This window comes from Gaeumannomyces tritici, assembly GCF_000145635.1.
Source record: "Gaeumannomyces tritici R3-111a-1 unplaced genomic scaffold supercont2.1, whole genome shotgun sequence".
Taxonomy (NCBI): domain Eukaryota; kingdom Fungi; phylum Ascomycota; class Sordariomycetes; order Magnaporthales; family Magnaporthaceae; genus Gaeumannomyces; species Gaeumannomyces tritici.
In genome coordinates this window covers 2761169-2777914 of record NW_008804545.1, presented here as the reverse complement: position 1 = coordinate 2777914, position 16746 = coordinate 2761169, and the positions used below count along the sequence as shown (strand labels likewise).

At 58.5% G+C, this 16746-nt stretch overlaps 6 protein-coding genes across 7 annotated transcripts in view; 4 read left to right on the top strand and 2 right to left on the bottom strand.

Moving 5' to 3' along the window:
- Positions 1 to 28: 28 nt before the first annotated feature.
- GGTG_00890 (hypothetical protein) lies at positions 29 to 2628 on the top strand. Its single transcript, XM_009218643.1, has 2 exons — positions 29 to 439; positions 526 to 2628. Exons 1-2 carry the CDS (start codon positions 377 to 379, stop codon positions 2365 to 2367), a joined length of 1905 nt encoding a protein of 634 aa, XP_009216907.1. The 5' UTR covers positions 29 to 376; the 3' UTR covers positions 2368 to 2628.
- On the bottom strand, positions 2460 to 3711 carry GGTG_00889 (altered inheritance-mitochondria protein 31). Its single transcript, XM_009218642.1, has 2 exons — positions 3395 to 3711; positions 2460 to 3276 (listed from the first exon to the last, which is right to left on the bottom strand). Exons 1-2 carry the CDS (start codon positions 3448 to 3450, stop codon positions 2703 to 2705), a joined length of 630 nt encoding a protein of 209 aa, XP_009216906.1. The 5' UTR covers positions 3451 to 3711; the 3' UTR covers positions 2460 to 2702.
- Positions 3712 to 3882: 171 nt separating this feature from the next.
- Positions 3883 to 6270, top strand: GGTG_00888 (threonine dehydratase). Its single transcript, XM_009218641.1, has 2 exons — positions 3883 to 4284; positions 4391 to 6270. Exons 1-2 carry the CDS (start codon positions 3985 to 3987, stop codon positions 5915 to 5917), a joined length of 1827 nt encoding a protein of 608 aa, XP_009216905.1. The 5' UTR covers positions 3883 to 3984; the 3' UTR covers positions 5918 to 6270.
- Positions 6271 to 11577: 5307 nt separating this feature from the next.
- Positions 11578 to 12050, top strand: GGTG_00887 (hypothetical protein; the record flags this gene model as incomplete). Its single annotated transcript, XM_009218640.1, has 2 exons — positions 11578 to 11619; positions 11682 to 12050. The coding sequence occupies 2 exons, from the start codon at positions 11578 to 11580 to the stop codon at positions 12048 to 12050; spliced, it is 411 nt and encodes a 136-aa protein (XP_009216904.1).
- Positions 12051 to 12497: 447 nt separating this feature from the next.
- Positions 12498 to 13619, top strand: GGTG_00886 (D-arabinitol 2-dehydrogenase; the record flags this gene model as incomplete). The annotated part of the gene is made up of 1 exon (XM_009218639.1): positions 12498 to 13619. The coding sequence occupies one exon, from the start codon at positions 12498 to 12500 to the stop codon at positions 13617 to 13619; it is 1122 nt and encodes a 373-aa protein (XP_009216903.1).
- Positions 13620 to 15454: 1835 nt separating this feature from the next.
- The window catches only part of GGTG_00885, a gene marked incomplete at both ends in the record, with an annotated part of 5666 nt that continues 4374 nt past the window's right edge, over positions 15455 to 16746 (bottom strand). Inside the window, 2 exons of one of the 2 annotated variants that reach the window (XM_009218638.1) lie at positions 15455 to 16277; positions 16357 to 16691. In XM_009218638.1, coding sequence (XP_009216902.1) covers positions 16176 to 16277; positions 16357 to 16691 — 437 coding nt within the window. The remainder of the gene's footprint in view (positions 16278 to 16356; positions 16692 to 16746) is intronic. The other variant, XM_009218637.1, reaches the window with a different exon arrangement.

Genomic DNA, 16746 nt, shown 5'->3' with positions numbered 1-16746 from the left:
ACCCGAGCTCTTCTTCAGTTCCAGGTCATGTCAGCAGCAGCTCCGCCGTAGAATCACCACAAACGAACATTAGCAGTACATGGAGGGCGGGTGTGTCAACGGTGCAATTGAGCCACCGACCAAGGCCAGGCAAGCCGCCATCCCATCCGATGCCTGCCTCGTCACCAAACCCTCAATTGCGTCCAACGCATGATTTCCACGCGGCCGATACTCCTTATCGATTGACAAGCTGAGCTTCCGTCATAGTATTAGGAGTCGCCAGCTCTCCGACATTGAATGCCCGTTGAAGAGCACGAGCTACGAGCTCTCTTTGCCTTTCACTCCACCTATGCACAGGATTTCTCGTGTTTGACCTCACCCACCCTCGCAGGCAAGGATGGGTCAGGATCAGTCTACAGAAGTGCGGCCGCCGAGCCGGGAGCAGGTGGCAAGACATCTTGTAAGATGCCTCGTGCCCCATACCTCTTCCTACCTCGGTTACCACTCTTTGTGATGCGCTAATAGGGAGACGCGCACCGGTAACAGGCGGCCAAGTTTGCCGAAAAGTGCTTCTCGCCCCTGGAGCTCTACTCCTTGAAGGACAACTTCGGGAGCCTAGCGGACCGTGAGCAGGACGTCCACTATCTCAAGGAGGCCACCGTCGTCAGCTTCCTCGAGATCCCCGGCGTCCTGGGCGCCTCCCCGGTGCTGTTCCACGCCATTTCGTACATCGGCGCTTTTCCCTTCCTCCAGGACGCCCCCGCGGTGCTGGGGCTGAACCAGATGATCGTCGTCATCACCATTATGACGGACCGGTTCCACCGCGTCCTGGCCAAGGGCTCTGCCGACAGGACGAAACTGCTGTTCAAGAGCCTGGCCGTGTACGACCGGAGGCTGTCCGAGGTGGTCGCCCCTGAGATGCCGTTCTCGCCCAACAAAGGGTCGGCTGCATCTGTGGCCGTGGAATCGCCAGTGGCCACCACCGCCGCACGGGGATTCGCCGTGGATGAGGTCGGTGAGGATGATGAGTTTGACCAAGATGCCGACATCATTGCTGCCGAGGATGATGATCTCGTGATGGCGGCCTTCGAATCCTTGGATCTCGTCGACGTGTTCAGGCATGGGAACACTCCTGCAATACGCGGGGCAATGATACCTGCGGAAAACTTGGAGAAGCTGCTGATGCTGCTGCTTCTGGTCGCCCCTCTCGATCCCCAGGAGCACCTGTCGCAGTATGCCGACAGGGTAGCGGGGGAGAAGCTAGAAGGGCTACGGGCTGTCGCCAAGTGCGTTCTCTCGTCCTTCATCGACACCAAGCAGACTCCAGGAGTCAGGTTTGGCACATTTAAAAGGATCATACCGGTCTGCTTTCCTCACATGTTCGACGGTCTCAACGGACTCTTTACGCACTTCTTGTTCTCCAAGAACATGGACTTTAGCAAGCAGAGAACCACCGAAGGCGAGGATCCACAGTCGCCAGTCAAGATGGTCGAGCAGCCGCAAATGGCAGCACCACTACTTCTCGATCAGGACAAGGCGTCCATCCTAGATGCAAATTTCATCTCGCAGCTCTCCTTCTTCATACCCGGCAGCACCCTCTTCCGTCGGATGCGGCTGCTCTACTCGGGTGAGGAGGACGGCTTCTCCATGGGCAGCTTCGAGTCCAAGGTCTTCAACTGGCACGCCCCGACCGTGCTCCTCGTGCGTGGCCGCAGGCTCGGCCACAGGCCCGAGGGAACCCAGGAGCACACCTTTGCCGACTCCATCCCGCCCCGCCGCTTCCCGGACGGCTCGGGCGGCGGCGAGGACGAGGAGCTCACGTTCGGCGCCTACGTGGGCCAGCCGTGGCGCCACACGCACCGCGAGTGCTTCGGCGACGAGCACAGCGTCCTGTTCCAGCTGGAGCCCGTCCACGACGTGTTCCGCGCCAGCGTGCTCAACAAGGACTACGCGGCCTTTGTAAAGGCGTCGCCGTCGGCCTCGCACCCCGGAATCGCCTTTGGGTGCCCGCCGCCCACGACCAACTCCAAGGCGTCGTCGTCGTCGTCCACACCCATCGCGCTGGGCAGCGTGTCACTCTTCCTCGACTCCAGCTTCGAGTTCGGCGTGTTCACGCACGACCACGCCCGGCGCGGCGGCGCCTTCGCCACCAGCGTCGTGCGGAGGCGGAACCTGCAGGACCGGTTCGCCATAGACTCCCTCGAGGTCTGGGGCTGCGGAGGCGACGAGGAGGCCAAGATCCAGGCCGAGCGGTGGGCCTGGGAGGCGAGGGAGGCCGAGGCCAGGCGGCGGATCAACCTCGGCACCGGCGACAGGGACGCGGACCGGGCGTTGCTGGAGATGGCCGGCCTGGTGGGACAGAACCGGAGCGGCGGCAGTATGGCCTAACCACGGTATTCTTGACCACTTGAGAAAGCCCATGAGGGCTCTTGTACCTTTGATCCTCTTGCATTTGGCGTAGTACGTTACCTTTTGGGAGTCGGGCGCAACTGTGCATTTCTTCAAGCCCGCTAGCCATACTCGGATACAAGGCCGTTAGCCGCACAGATATGTTTAGATATTTAGCAGGCGTGTTTGAACGGACAGGCCAGCCAGCGGCAAAACACAAGTCGTAATTTCACAAGGGGAGAACCTGCCCCAACGCGCCGACAGGAAGACACTACCTGGTTACTGTACATGAATGAAGGTCGCAAATCCCGCCTCAGTTTTCCATTATTTTCCTTTCATCTGTCATCGGACCGTAGGCTCATCTTTTTCTCGGGCTTTTTCTCCTTGACTTCACTTGCATCCACCGCCGGCGCCGTCTCCTTTGTTGAGCCCCAGAACCAGCCATCGAGCGTGTACCACGACGACGACGTTGATGCCGACGCTGAGCTCTCAGCCGCGCCGGCCTGGGCTTGCGCCCCGCGCTTGGCTCCGACAGCAGCAGCACGCTGCCTTCTCTGCTCCATATTCTCCTTGGCGGCCCTGTCCTCTTGGTCGCGGACCTCGAGCTCGCGGATCCACTTGAGGCGCTTCTCCTCGGCCTCGTCCTCCTGCTTCTGCTTCCAGACCTCGCGCTCCTTGTGGCGCTGGTCGTTGAAGTAGATGCCGCCAAACACCATGGCCAGGACGGTGAAGCCCTGGGCGGCGACGCGGTAGCGGAACATGCGGTTCATGCGCGAGTGGTCTCCCCGCCGCATGGCCCGGTACGCGTTGGTGAAGGCCGCCACCGTCAGGATGCAGCCGAGCGGCACCAGGGGCTGCTGCTTGAGCTTGCGCGAGATCTTCTGGAAGGCATTCTCGTTGTAGAAGTCGCTGTTGTGGGGAGGAGAGTGGCGTCAGCGCGGGGAGAGTCTCTCGGGAGGGGCGGCGGCGATATGCACCAGCCAAGCTGGGGGAGGAGAAAAAAAAAGGTTCAAGGGTCTATCCATACGGGTCTTCGTCAAAGGACGACGGCAGGGGCCTGTCCTCTCCTGGCGCGTTAGGCATTGTGCAAGGTCCGGCTTCGATCCGTCTCGCTGGTTAGGCCGGCTAGGTGCAATGGGTTGCGGGGGTTGAGCTATGGCCGGTATAAGAAACCAATTTGTCACTGGCTCCGGGCTTTGGTGGCGGGCAGGTGCGCATGTGGTTCGATGACGACCCGCGATGTCTCGAGTGGAGATCTTGGTCGCCGAATGCTTCCCGGGGGTGGTCATAGCTCAAGCTATTACCTCAAAAGCTCTGGGAAAGGGAAAGAGCGCTGGTGAGCCGCTGTGAGCCGCTGCGGCCCCTGAGCGCATCATCCCTGCAGCGACCAACTGACTCGATCAAGTGACCTGAACCCCTCCCCGCGATCGGAGGCTGCCACACCTGAGCTGCGTGCCAAGCTGGCGAGTCGGACGGCGCTGGCCCCACTAAAAAATTCGCCATGACTGCTATTATGGTCGGTCCTCGCTCTCGATATCAGCCGGCCTCCAGTATGGCATGGCATCTCACTGAGAGCCTGTTTTCGAGCCAAGCCTCGCAGACGGAGCACACCAGAACATGCCGGCACTGCTGGACCAGCCCGCCGAGCCCGCGCCGGTCGTGAACGGGGTCGCCGACGAGGCCCCGGACCGCGCAGCCGCCAATGGCACCAATGGCACGCGCACGCCGCCGCCGCCAGACACGGCCGAGTCCACCGCCCACGGCACCCCCCGGCCGCACACCCCCCGCACCCCGAGCCTCAATGGCCTGTCCCTGACCGAGTATAGCGCCAATCCGTCGCCGCCGTCCGAGGACAAGACGGTGCGCGCCATCAGGACCGTCCCCGAGGAGTTTCTACTCCCTAGCGGCTACCCTGACGTACGTGCTTGAGTGTCCGCCCCTACTATCCCTGGTATCTGCCAGCTGTCGTCCCGTCTCCGGGTTCGTCTCTGCTCTGTACCAAACGCTAACGTGGCAAACACAGTACCTCCGTCTGATCCTCACCTCCAAGGTCTACGAGGTCTGCAGCGAGACGTCCATCACGACCGCCGTCAATCTCAGCAATCGCCTCGAGTGTAATGTACTGCTCAAGCGCGAGGACGAGCAGCCCGTCTTCAGCTTCAAGCTGCGCGGCGCCTACAACAAGATGGCCCACCTGGACCGCTCAAAGTCGTGGCGCGGTGTCGTCTGCTGCTCCGCCGGCAACCACGCACAGGGTGTGGCCTACTCGGCGCGCAAGCTCAAGATCCCCGCCACCATCGTCATGCCCGAGGGCACCCCCAGCATCAAGCACCTCAACGTCTCGCGCATGGGCGGCCACGTCGTGCTTCACGGCCCGGACTTTGACGCGGCAAAGGAGGAGTGCGCGCGCCGCGAGAAGGTCGACGGCCTGATCAACATCCCGCCCTTCGACGACCCCTACGTCATCGCCGGCCAGGGCACCATCGGCATGGAGCTGCTGCGCCAGACGAACCTGCAGCGCCTCGAGTCCATCTTCTGCTGCGTCGGCGGCGGCGGCCTGATCGCCGGTATCGGCGTCTACGTGAAGCGCATCGCGCCGCACGTGCGCATCATTGGCGTCGAGGCCCACGACGCCAACGCCATGACGCAGTCCCTGGCCAAGGGCGAGCGCGTGCTGCTCAAGGACGTCGGCCTGTTCGCCGACGGCGCCGCTGTCAAGACGGTCGGCGAGGAGACGTTCCGCATCTGCCGCGAGGTCATCGACGAGATGGTCGAGGTCACCACCGACGAGGCCTGCGCCGCTATCAAGGACATCTTTGAGGACACGCGGTCCGTCGTCGAGCCTGCGGGCGCGCTGGCCCTCGCGGGGCTCAAGAAGTGGGTGGCCAGCAACCCGTCGGGCGATGCCAAGCGCTCGCTCGTCGCCATCACGAGTGGCGCCAACATGAACTTTGACCGACTCCGCTTCGTGGCCGAGCGCGCCAACGTCGGCGAGGGCCGCGAGGCCCTCCTGTCGGTGCGCATCCCCGAACGGCCGGGCTCCTTCGCGGAGCTGATCAAGGCCGTCATGCCCAACAACGTGACCGAGTTCACGTACCGCTACGCCGACGACTCGGCCGCCAACATCCTCCTGGGCCTGTCCCTGAGCGGGCCTGCGACACAGCGGGCCCAGCAGCTGCAGAGCCTGATGCAGCGCATCTCCGAGGCCGACATGGAGGTGACGGACCTGTCTGGCGACGAGCTGGCGAAGAGCCACGTTCGCTACCTCGTGGGCGGGCGGTCCAACGTCCCCAACGAGCGGCTGTACATGTTTGAGTTCCCCGAGCGGCCCGGGGCGCTCGAGAAGTTCCTGGCCACGCTGCGGCCGCGCTACAACATCAGCCTGTTCCAGTACCGTAACTACGGTAGCGACGTCGGCAAGATCCTGGCCGGCATCCAGTGCCCCGACGCCGAGGTCGGGGAGCTGGACAAGTTCCTCAGGGCCATCGGCTACCCGTGGACCGACTGCACCAGCTCCGACCTGTTCAAGACGTTCCTCCGTGCGAACTAGGCGGCGGCCTAGGAGTAGGGTCTGACTTTTTACGGGAGAGTGGAGAGGTGTTCTATTTTATCTAGCCCGGGTGAGTCTGAGGTCTAGCTTAGAGACTTTTGTTGGTGTTCCAACCATGTCTGGCGTAAATCTTGGTTGGGTTTCTACTTGTTAATCTTTTGCAACATTGATCTGGCGTTTTTCGGGTTGCGTGTCCATTTTCTGATAGAGGCTGGATCAAGGATTAGAACACGTATAAAACAATATAACGAGTTAAAAGAAGAACCCATAGACATCCCATTACATTCCTGCCTCCCAGGTCAGCAGTCACAGCCGACGACCCTTGCCGCGGCCAAGCGAGAGCCACTACCCTGCCGCCGTTCTAGCGTCGAAAAAAGGATCGTGAAGAGGGGCCCTGCTGGGCCAGGGCAAATTCGTGACCCCGACTCCACCCCCAGGGTCTAGACCGCCCCGGTACAGGGACTTCCACGATGTACAACCGGTGTGTGTGGGTGTGTGCATCGTGTGCGTGTGTGTGGCGAAGGGCCCCCAAGGGAAAGGGGGGGCCCGTGAGCCAAACCGAGTGTCCCAGATGGCTGGGACGGGAGACGAGACGGCGGGGAGGATCCCCCCTTGTCTCCTCCTCTCGGGAGCTCCCGCCCTGGCGTTGCCGTCGTCGCCGGTCGCCACACAGCTGCGGGACGCACACGCCCCCCCCGCAGCGACTGCGTGGCATCGTGGGGTGGGCGTTTCTAGAACCGGCCTGGGGAGGACGGGACCAGAAGCCTTCAGGGGGTGGGTGGTCGGACGAGGCCGAGCACGAGGTGCCGCTGCTCGGGTGGGGGGGTGGCCCTGGCGGCCGCTCTCGTCACCCGTTTTTGTCCGGATCGATCTATCCCCGGTTGGCCCGGGTTGGATGGGTAAGGTATGTACGTGTAAAGCGACTCAAGCTTCTCGCTCGTCTCCGGATGTACGTACCCCCGGACGACGTACGAGGGTTGGAGGGTGCTTCTCGCAGCCGTCACAGTCTGTACGGTAGTGTGTCTTATACCGCTACGCATTTCTCTTTGTCACTGGAGGCTACAAAAGTCGAACGTACCAGTCCTGTTTTCAACAGTTCTAGGCGCAATAGAACCGACCATACTCGAGCCTCTGTGATGGAGAACTTGATAGTAGCGTCCTCGCTTACAAAGCCTGCCAAAAGTGCCCCTTGGGTCTAGAACACACACGTTGCTTCATCAGAGTGCGACTTAGGGAACGTACCAGAGGCCGCCATTCCTTCAAGTAACCTATCTCCCGGTAGGTATCCGTGACCATCTCAGGGGTGTCAGGTTAGAAAAAGAAAAAAAAGAAGAAAAAAAAAGGATATCTCCGAGATGCGGACGACGGCCCACCCACCACCAGAGAGGATGGGAGGCGAGAACGGACCACAGGCCTGGGTGGGGCTCCTTCATGGTCCCCATGGAAGGCTTCCAGAACACGGAGAACGAGGCAGAGATGCAAGGAGAGGGGGAGATCGTCGGGGGCGGCTTGGCCGTGATGGGTGGGTGGGGAACAGTTGCAGCACACGGTTTTTTTTTTTTCGACAATAGTTTTTGAAGCACATATGCACGAGGAGATCTAGACCATCCAGCCCATGAAGCCGATTCACCAGTCAAAAGTAAACTAGTTCAATACCCGCGTCAGGCGTGGCAAGTGAGTGAGCCTGAAGTACCGGCAGCATCTGAACTGCTCATTCCACGTAGCAAGTGAATACGTGTATGTATGTGTGTCCATCATGATGAGAGAGCCCCTTGGCGTACCCGTCCATTTACTAGACCCCAGGGATGGCCGCGTGTGGTTGGTAGGGGATACATGCAGACAAGCAGGTAGGGAGCGGACGCCTACAAGAGGAGCCGTGTTCGACTCGGCGATTCCTGCCCTTTCTTGCCTTTGACCGAGCTGGCTTCCCACCGGCCAACGAAAATAAACGGGCCCAAAGCAACCCGGCCAGCATGCACGCGCCTTGGGGTCGGCGTGCCGGGGTTACCTGCATGAAAGGGAGCAGCCCAGACCACGACTTTTCCGACGCCGTTTTTTCTTTTCTTCTTCTCTTTGCTGGTTGTGAAAGAGAAATGCCCCACCTGTCGATGGAAGCGGGGAAACGCATGCAGGAAAGCGTTCTGATAGAGGTTGGTTGGTGCTCGGGTTGCCCTTCTTGGTTGGTCTGCGGTGCGGGAGAAGGGGCCTGGAACGGGCCTGGATCGGCAAGCAGGAAGTCTAGCCTCCCGGCCTCTGCGGCTTGGCGGGCGAATCAGGCGGCAGAGGTGCGCCAGCCGGGCACCCGGGCTGCATGCATGGACACATTTTATTTTTATTTTTATTTTTTATCATCTCTTGAAACTGGGGAAAATACGAGATCCCATCCTCCACGCCCTCCCCCAAGCACTTGCCGTCACATCGGTAACGATATGCTTTGGCGAGCCCAAGACCCAAACCCGTATTGCTTCCTTGGTTGGAAAAGGGGGAACATGCATGCTACGGTACCCTTATTCATGTTGGTTCTCAGGATCAAGGGAGTAGAACATGGTGTGCTGTAACGGCCGTGTTCCTCCGGGCATCATCTGATGATGCCGAGAATTTGTGTGGCCCCGTAAGATGCTACAGCTTTTCAACCCCGTCGGCCACCACCGTGTTTTTACTCCTTTTGTCGAGCAGGGCGGCCGATCGGGTGTGTGTGTTGTCAGCCCTGGCTTTTTGTGCTGACCGCCATCTGTGCTTCCTCCGCGTAACACTGTACCCCCTCTCGGGCCTTGTCCGCCCCGGAGAAAAGAAAGCAGGGAGAAAAAAAGAACAGTGCGGCCGGGTTTGCCGCCCGGCTGGGATGCATGTTGGAGCTGTACGCGGAGGTACCGCAAGGGACGTGGTGTTGAGGAGAAAAAACAGAACAGATGAAGATCTGGGTCCATGTTACCCTAGCCCCACTCTCGTCTTGGAAAAAGCCCGAACCAAGGCCAAGTCCCAGTTTTGATAATGATTCGGCACATGTTCGTGTGCATCTTTCGGGACACCGATTGGAGATTTGGAACAATTTCTGCAGGATGCGTGAAGCCTGCTGTTGGCAAAAAAAAAAAAATAGGGGACCTCGAGCCCACAGTTCCCCATCTCGTCCGGTACAGTAGGTGGCCTCTTCTGCGGTGGACTGGAGATAATGCCCGATATTTCCAGGGCTCTCTCTTTAAGCGAAGCCTTGTCGCCATGAGGCTGAAGCAGCCCGCCAGACGGCAGGGGGCGGCGTGCTGCAGAGACGCAAGAGACGCACCTGCTGCACACCGCATCATCTCCCTTCGCACATTCGCCATGTCCCATCAAGGTTTCCTGTTGCCCGCCTGACCAAAAGCCAAGGCGCCCGAGCAAGGCCCCATGTCGACCGGATCTGCTTCCCCGGAGCCGATCAGGGCGTCAGGGCCCGATGGTTGATAGGAATGGAAACATGATGGCGAACGTGCCAAGTCGCCAATCCCTTGACATGGCGCGCCGCCACTCCGAGAGTGAGGGACGGTGTGCGCACCAAAGCCGAGCCCGACGACGAAACCGCCGTCCATTGTCTCGCGTCAAGCATTCTTGCCATGCTGGCCGGCGGGGGGTTGTTTCCTATCTCGATATATCGACGGAGGCGTGGGTGAATCCAACCGCAGCTGTTTTCTGTTTTCCGTGCCTCACTGAGTCCTTTACCTATCTGTCTCTCCATCTGCATGGCAGCTGTTGTTCGGAGATCTGATCATCACTCACCGCTACCCACAAAAAGGTACCGATTAACCCGTTTTATTCATTGCTCGCTCTGCATGTCGATATTTCACAACCTCGACAACCTGAAAGATGGTGGCGTGTCAATCTGGGTTGCCAGCTCCACTGCAGCTGTGGAGGGCCCAGGTGCCGCCGGGTGCCTGCCGAGTGTGCTGCACCTGCCGCGGCGTGGTGGGCCAAGACACTTCCCCCACACCTTCCGACACCGACATTATTGAGGAATTTCATTTCGTGATGGGAATTCGCTGTGCGGCAATGGAGCCCCTCTTGAGTCAGATGGACAGGTCAAACCCCACGCCGCGCCACGCCTGAGCCGACCCCAGAACGCTGCTGCTGCTGCTGCTGCTGCTGCATCTGGCAAGCTGGATATGGATAGATGCCAGGGCAGTCCGAGGCGACAGCACACCACATACGCCAAATAAACCTCACCCAACAGTTTCGGCGTGGCAAGCATTCCTTCCTTTGGGTTCGTTTCCTTGCGCGGCACCCGGTTCTGCCCAGTCCGCCTGTGCCGTGCCCATGCCAGGTACAGTACCGATAGTACCAATAATCGTACCAACAATAGTACCACCGCCTGGTGCGACTGCTCGGTGCCGTGCGAGCACGCACTTGTGCACTTCCCTGCCTCGTCCGCCGTTCCAACAATGCAACCAAGGATGGCCCAACCGTCGCATCCTCGCCGCCTTGTATGCTCGTCTCGCCGACGGGTCCCCTAGCGGCTTCCCAGACAGCCCATCAGGCGGGAAGTGAAGGATCTTCCATCCCATCAAAGGGGGACGACAGGCAGCCGCATGGATCCTGGGGGAAAGGGGCCCAGGAGGGGGGACGCGGTGAGGGCATGTGTATGGTGTCGGTGTGCCTGTCCGCCCATCTGTCCCTAGGGATTTTGGCCATGGCCGTGGCCATGGCGAGCTGCCAAGAGGAGATGTGTGTCGGCAAGAGACCACGCATGCTCAGAATGAAGAGTATAAATGATGGCAACGTCGAAGCTGCCGCCCGTCGTCTGAAGCTGTCTCCAACCCACAACTGCTCTCTCAACTTCTCTCCTTCCACTTAGACTTCATCTCTCTGTTACCAGACGGCTCGATAGCTTAAGAAGCTTGCTAAAGTTTACCGTCGGATAGTCGGCATTTGTGGCTAAGCTCTCTTCTGGGGACCTGCTTGCCTGCTAATAAAGCATTCAAACGCACCGTACAGTACGTGTCCACGCCGCCACTCACTCCAGTTTCTTTCCTCTGTTTTTTTTTCCTCTGGCTTTTTCCCCCCCCTTCTCTGTTGCCCAACTCGCTCCATAGCAAATTCAATCCTGGTCCCACGCAAGCGCGACATAGGAAGCTGCCTCTTCCAGCTTGAATGGCGAAAAAGGAAAGAAAAAAGAGGGGAAGGGTGGGTGAGAACAAGGCCGATCCGCCACCCCACCCCACCCCACCAGATAGGATGGTCTTCGTCCATCTCCTTCACCCTCGTTGCCTCGCACCACCGCCATGACCCCGCCGCCACCAGACACGCGGCACGCACACACATCCAGGCACAGGTACCTTGCACATGTACATTGTCCATGTACACACACAGGCTTGGGCTCGCAAGCACACAGGCCCCTCGGCGCGGGCACGCGTTATCGGCCGTGGAGGCTGTGATGGCGTGCCCCTCGAGGTGGTGTTGCAGCTGGCGGCTCGGTCTTGGGTGTGTGGGGGCGCCTCGTCCAGACTACCCAAGCTAGAAGCTTAATCGCGGACTGTCTGCCGGGGAGTCCTGCCGTCGTGTCCCCCGTCTTGGGCCCGCCACCGCACCGCTATTGAGGGCTCGGGCGTCCACCAGCGTGGCGCTTGTGCGGCCTTTCTGGCGGCCGAGAGAGGGGAGGCTGGCAGAGTCCAGGGAGGAGGAGCCGGGAAGCCATGGCTGCTGTGTCGGTCGCACAGCAGAAACACAAGGGCGGCGTAGGCGAGGATGCACCATCGATGGAAAAGTGCACAAAACTGATAAGCAAGGAAGCAGGCAGACCAAGGCAGACCAAGGCAGACGACAGATATTGCTAGCACCCACGCACGCTCGGCGTCGGCACTCGTCCCGCAGCGCTTCCAACTTCGGTTCCAGGCTCCTTGTAGGGTACGGTACAGACAAGATCGGCGCCGCTCATCTTGCACCCGCACACCCCCCCGTGTGCCTTGTCCTGCCCGTATCCACCATCCATCCCCTCCGTCCCATCATCCATCCTCCCATCCAGGTCGGAGCCAAGACTCTCCACCAGCGCCAGCCCACCCAGCAGATCCCGGAACGCGCGCACCAGCGACTCGGTCTCGAATCGCCCACTCCCCAGTTTTCGCCCACAGCCTTTCGGCCGCCTTCGCTCTATCCGAAGCCCGGCTAGTCGACATACACCATAGTATCCCTCAACCCGTATTTCCCCCCCCCTCCAGCAACAGATATAAAACCCTCTTGTCTGGCGGCTCAGCGACCCGTCAGATTCCCCCCGTCTCCTCTCTCGAATCAGCAGTTTTGGAGTCGCTATTGAGGAGCCCGGGTACCCTTGACGTACCTTGAACCATCACCATATCTTGTCGAAACAGACCAAGACGGCTCCCCATTCTTCCTTCTTTTGAACCACAAAAGACAGCGACCAAAAGTTCCCTCTTCCTCCACCCGCCTGCCTCTTTACAGTAATACGGCCTTTCGACGATACCCCTTTAAACATAGCCACCTACCTCCTAATTTTCACTATTTGAGATAGTGCCGAGCTAGAATCCTTTGTTCCTCCCTCTTGAATTCCTGCACATCATCACACACAACCCCTCCCCATCCACACACAACAGACACAATGGCTGCCGCTGCCCGCTCCGCCCTGCGCCTCTCTGGCCTTTCCAGCCGTATGGCTGCCTCAGCTATGCCCAAGCCGCCGGCGCGTTTCACTACTGCTGCCGCTCGCAGGGCTTTCACAGTTTCGGCCCAACGGCCCAAGAAGTCGTCCGAGGTGATCAAGGAGACCGAGGTCCCCGTCTCGGTCTACCAGCCCGACTCCAAGGGCGTGGCCATGGGAAACTCGGACCACTACAGCATCCCCGTCAAGGGCACTAGCCGCGCCGCCGTGGCCGAGCCGCCCATTGGCGAGGAGGACGAGCCCGTCGTTCCCCTTACGGAGCAGGTGTACGCCCAGATGCCTGCCACCATGCAAAAGCTTTCCGTCTTTGGCAAGGTCATCATAATCACGGGCGGCGCCCGCGGCCTGGGTAACTACATGGCCCGCGCCTGTGCCGAGGCCGGAGCCAAGGCCATCGCCATCTTCGACGCCAACCAGGACCTGGGCGACGAGTCGGCGGCCGAGCTGCACCAGAAGACGGGCATGCCCATCACCTTCTTCAAGGTTGACGTCCGTGACGGCGCCGCTATCAACGCTGCCGTCGAGTCAGTCGTCGAGCTCTACGGCGCTCCCGACGTGCTCGTCAACTCTGCCGGTATCGCCGACTCCAACATCAAGGCCGAGACGTACGACCCGGCCATGTTCCGCCGCCTGATCGACATCAACCTCACGGGCTCTTTCCTTATGTCCCAGGCCGTCGGCCGCGCCATGATGGCCGCCAACAAGCCGGGCTCCATCATCCTGGTCGCCTCCATGTCGGGCAGCATCGTCAACTACCCGCAGGAGCAGTCGTGCTACAATGCCTCCAAGGCCGGCGTCATCCAGCTCGGCAAGTCGCTAGCCGCCGAGTGGGCAAAGTACCAGATCCGCGTCAACTGCATCTCGCCCGGCTACATGGACACGGCCCTCAACAAGGTGCCCGCCCTGGACGCCCAGAAGAAGATCTGGAAGTCCATGACCCCCCAGGAGCGCCTCGGCAACGTCGACGACCTCAACGGCCTCTGCGTCTTCCTCGCTTCCGACTCTAGCGGCTTCATGACCGGCTCCAACGTCATCATCGACGGTGGATACACTGTCCTGTAAACCATACTTTCGACGTCTTTCCATCATCTCACAATATTTACGCCTTGATCATGTTAGCCTATTTCTTTTTCTTTTAGTTTTCAGGAGTGATTCACAGCGGCTCGTGCGATCGTCCCAGCGCTGTTTTGCTTTTCTCGGGGGGTTTAAACCAAAAAGGGGATCACGACAGGACATTTTGTCAAGCAAGGGGAGCAAATGCTTGGTTTACTTCTTTTTATAACGACTTGCAGGCATGGATAGAAGGACCACGGGAACTTGGCATTTAATTTAGAGCACACTCGACACGAGTATTTAATAGGAAAACGGGGCATAGGCCCGAACCATGCCTCTCCTTCACCTAGACCAATTGGTCCCTACATATGTGTGCTGTACATATGCGTGCTGATCGATATAGACATCAGGCTCTGGCCCAAGTTTCCAATCTGGAAGTTGAGGCTCGCGGCGTCGTGGAATGCTTCGGAGCATAGGTCCGGCCGCATCTTCTTATCGACACTGACCCTTCCAGCCCGATGTGACCACAGAGAACAAGCCTTGGATATTAGGGGTTGCGCCCGGAGTTTGTATAGCTGCTGAGCCCTCGGCCTTGGTGTCGACTATCGGCCATGCCAATGTGGCTTGAGCTTCTCGCGGGAATCAAAAAGTGCCAGGGTCAAGAGCCTGATAGAGAGTGTGTGTTGCACCAACTGGACGTGAAGACTCCATAGCACTATCAGTCCGGCGTCGGTGGTGTACGGGTTGTGGCCTTGGCCCATCCCCTCAAGTGTCGTTGAATGTTGCTCGTAGAAGGAACCGCATCGGCCACCAGTGAGAAGGCTCAAATCTTTACTTTAAAGACTTGTGTGCGAACCGCAGACAACAACTCCGTGTCGCTATTGCAAAGGCAAAGAATAGGAATACGTATAGCAAGAGTCCACTTGCGGTCCTGTTTTGAGACGCGCGGGTGGCGAGAAGATGGGACGCCAGGGCGGTATAGCATCACATGGTGGGCAATTACAGCCGTTGCACACTCCGCCATATATGCGCGACTGGCGGTCTTGCTCCCAACAGCTCACAGCAGCAAACCGGGTGGTCGAGCGGGTGAAAACCGTGGCGTAAAGTCACAACCGTCTTCCACGGGTGAGGGCCAGGAAACCCCAAGCTCGCTGATTCGAATCCGTCTAGTAACGGCGATTTTAGAGCTAGCAAAACCCGCAAGTGTTGGGTTTTCGTAACGACGCTGTTTCACGACAGCCAAGTGAGCTTTTTGCTTTTTCTTTTTCTTTTTTTTCCCTTTTGCTTATTTTTATTTGTAGCTCTCGTCCTGGTTTATTGTCGAGGCACCAAGGTTGTTGTGCCCGTGTAAGTTTTGGGACGACGCATCGAGATGCCAGAAAAGATTAGGGGAGCGATTGGCGTACTTGCCACGGCACGAGTGCACCTGGAAAAGGGTGCTATTTACTGCCCATTGTATTTATTGTATTGTACCTGACTGGAAAAGGTAGCTTGCTTGTCTGGTAGCGGCGAGCCAGGGGGCTGGCCCAGGCCGTCTCTCGACTCACATACATTATTCGACTGCTTATTTGGGCAGCAGCCCTTTACTGTGTCCATGCGGCAGAAGAAATACGTCCCCCAGCAGGAGGTCGAGGAAGCAAACAGGTGTATGTATATGTATACATTTACACATGATGTGGGTCACCAACGGCAGCTCCTCCGACTTTGTCACTCCGGGCTGCTCTCTCGCTCCTCGTCTGCCCTTTTGCTCTCTCCTTGTCCTTCTGCTTTTGGTTTTGCCCGTCTTTTTTTTTTGGTTACGGTTTTGGGACTGTGGGGTGTTGGAGTGTATCAGCAAAGCATATCAAGATAGTTTGCATCATTTAGGCTCCATGTGTTGAAAGTATGGAATCGTCGTTCGTATCACTTGGTGATCGTTCGAATTTCTCGCCTACCTGATCTCTACTAATCCCGGCCTGGTGATGTTGATGTGCTTTCTTTGTGCTGTGGAGAGCGCCGGGCCATCTGGTGCATGTTTCAGTCTCCTGGCTCCAGCTTGACACAGGGAGTAGTGTATGAATGAAATGTGCTCCTTTGGTGATTTATCTGCCTCGCTTGCTTCTGCCTTACTGAAACTGCGTTACCAATGCTTAAAGACAGTCTGAAAAGGGCCAAACGGTGATGACGGCGCCATCCAAAGCCATAGCATCAATGCCCGATGGAAACCAGAAGAGCAGAAACATGGCAAATAACTCAACGGACGAAAGACTGACAAGGTGACTTTGCATCGACACACAAATTCCCTCTAAAAGAAACGCAAATAGAGACGAGATGCGGCTGGTCTGGTTTAGAGCCTTCATATATCTGGCACTTTTTTTTCTCTTTCTTGGCTTATGTTCTTGGTTATATCTGCGAGGGATGCTCAAGATAAGGGAAAGGCAAGGAGAGGGAACAGTGAAAACAGAAAACACGGTGTATTCACCAGGAGGGAATAGCCATGCGGAAGTACAGGTGAGAAGAGGTATCCAAAACGAAAAACACATCTTCAGATATCAGACGCTCACGACCTCTAGTCATGATTGTCCGCTACTGCCCTTTGCGGGCCTTCTCCTGTGCCCTCGCTTCTCGCGCAGCCCTGACCAAGGGGGACAGGTGCGAGAGATCGACACACAGGCTCATGAACTCGTGCTGTGACACCAGACTTTGTTAGTTCGCTCACGCACAAAAGCCGAAAACAGCCATGGGGGCTCCACCGCTCGAGACTCACCCTTAGAAGGTCGTGCGCGCTGGCGCGTTTGTCGGGATCCACCTTGAGGGCAAAGTAGAGGAAGTCCTTGAAAACGCCCGAAAGGCTGCTCTCGTCCTTGATGGTCGGGGTTCCGTTGGTGGCAATGAGCCACAGGGCGCGTAGAGGGGACTCGGTCAGGTATGGAGGCTCTCCTTCGATCATCTCAATGGCCATGATACCCAACGACCAGATGTCGACCTTGCGCCCGTACTCCTTTCGGGTGACAACCTCGGGAGCCATCCAGTAGGGAGTGCCAACCATGGTGGTACGCTTGTTTTGTGCCTCGTTGATCGTGGCACAGAAGCCGAAGTCGGCTAGAGACCTGCCAGTTAGTCGACATTGTGCATGCGCGCGTCGGAATCGTCCAAC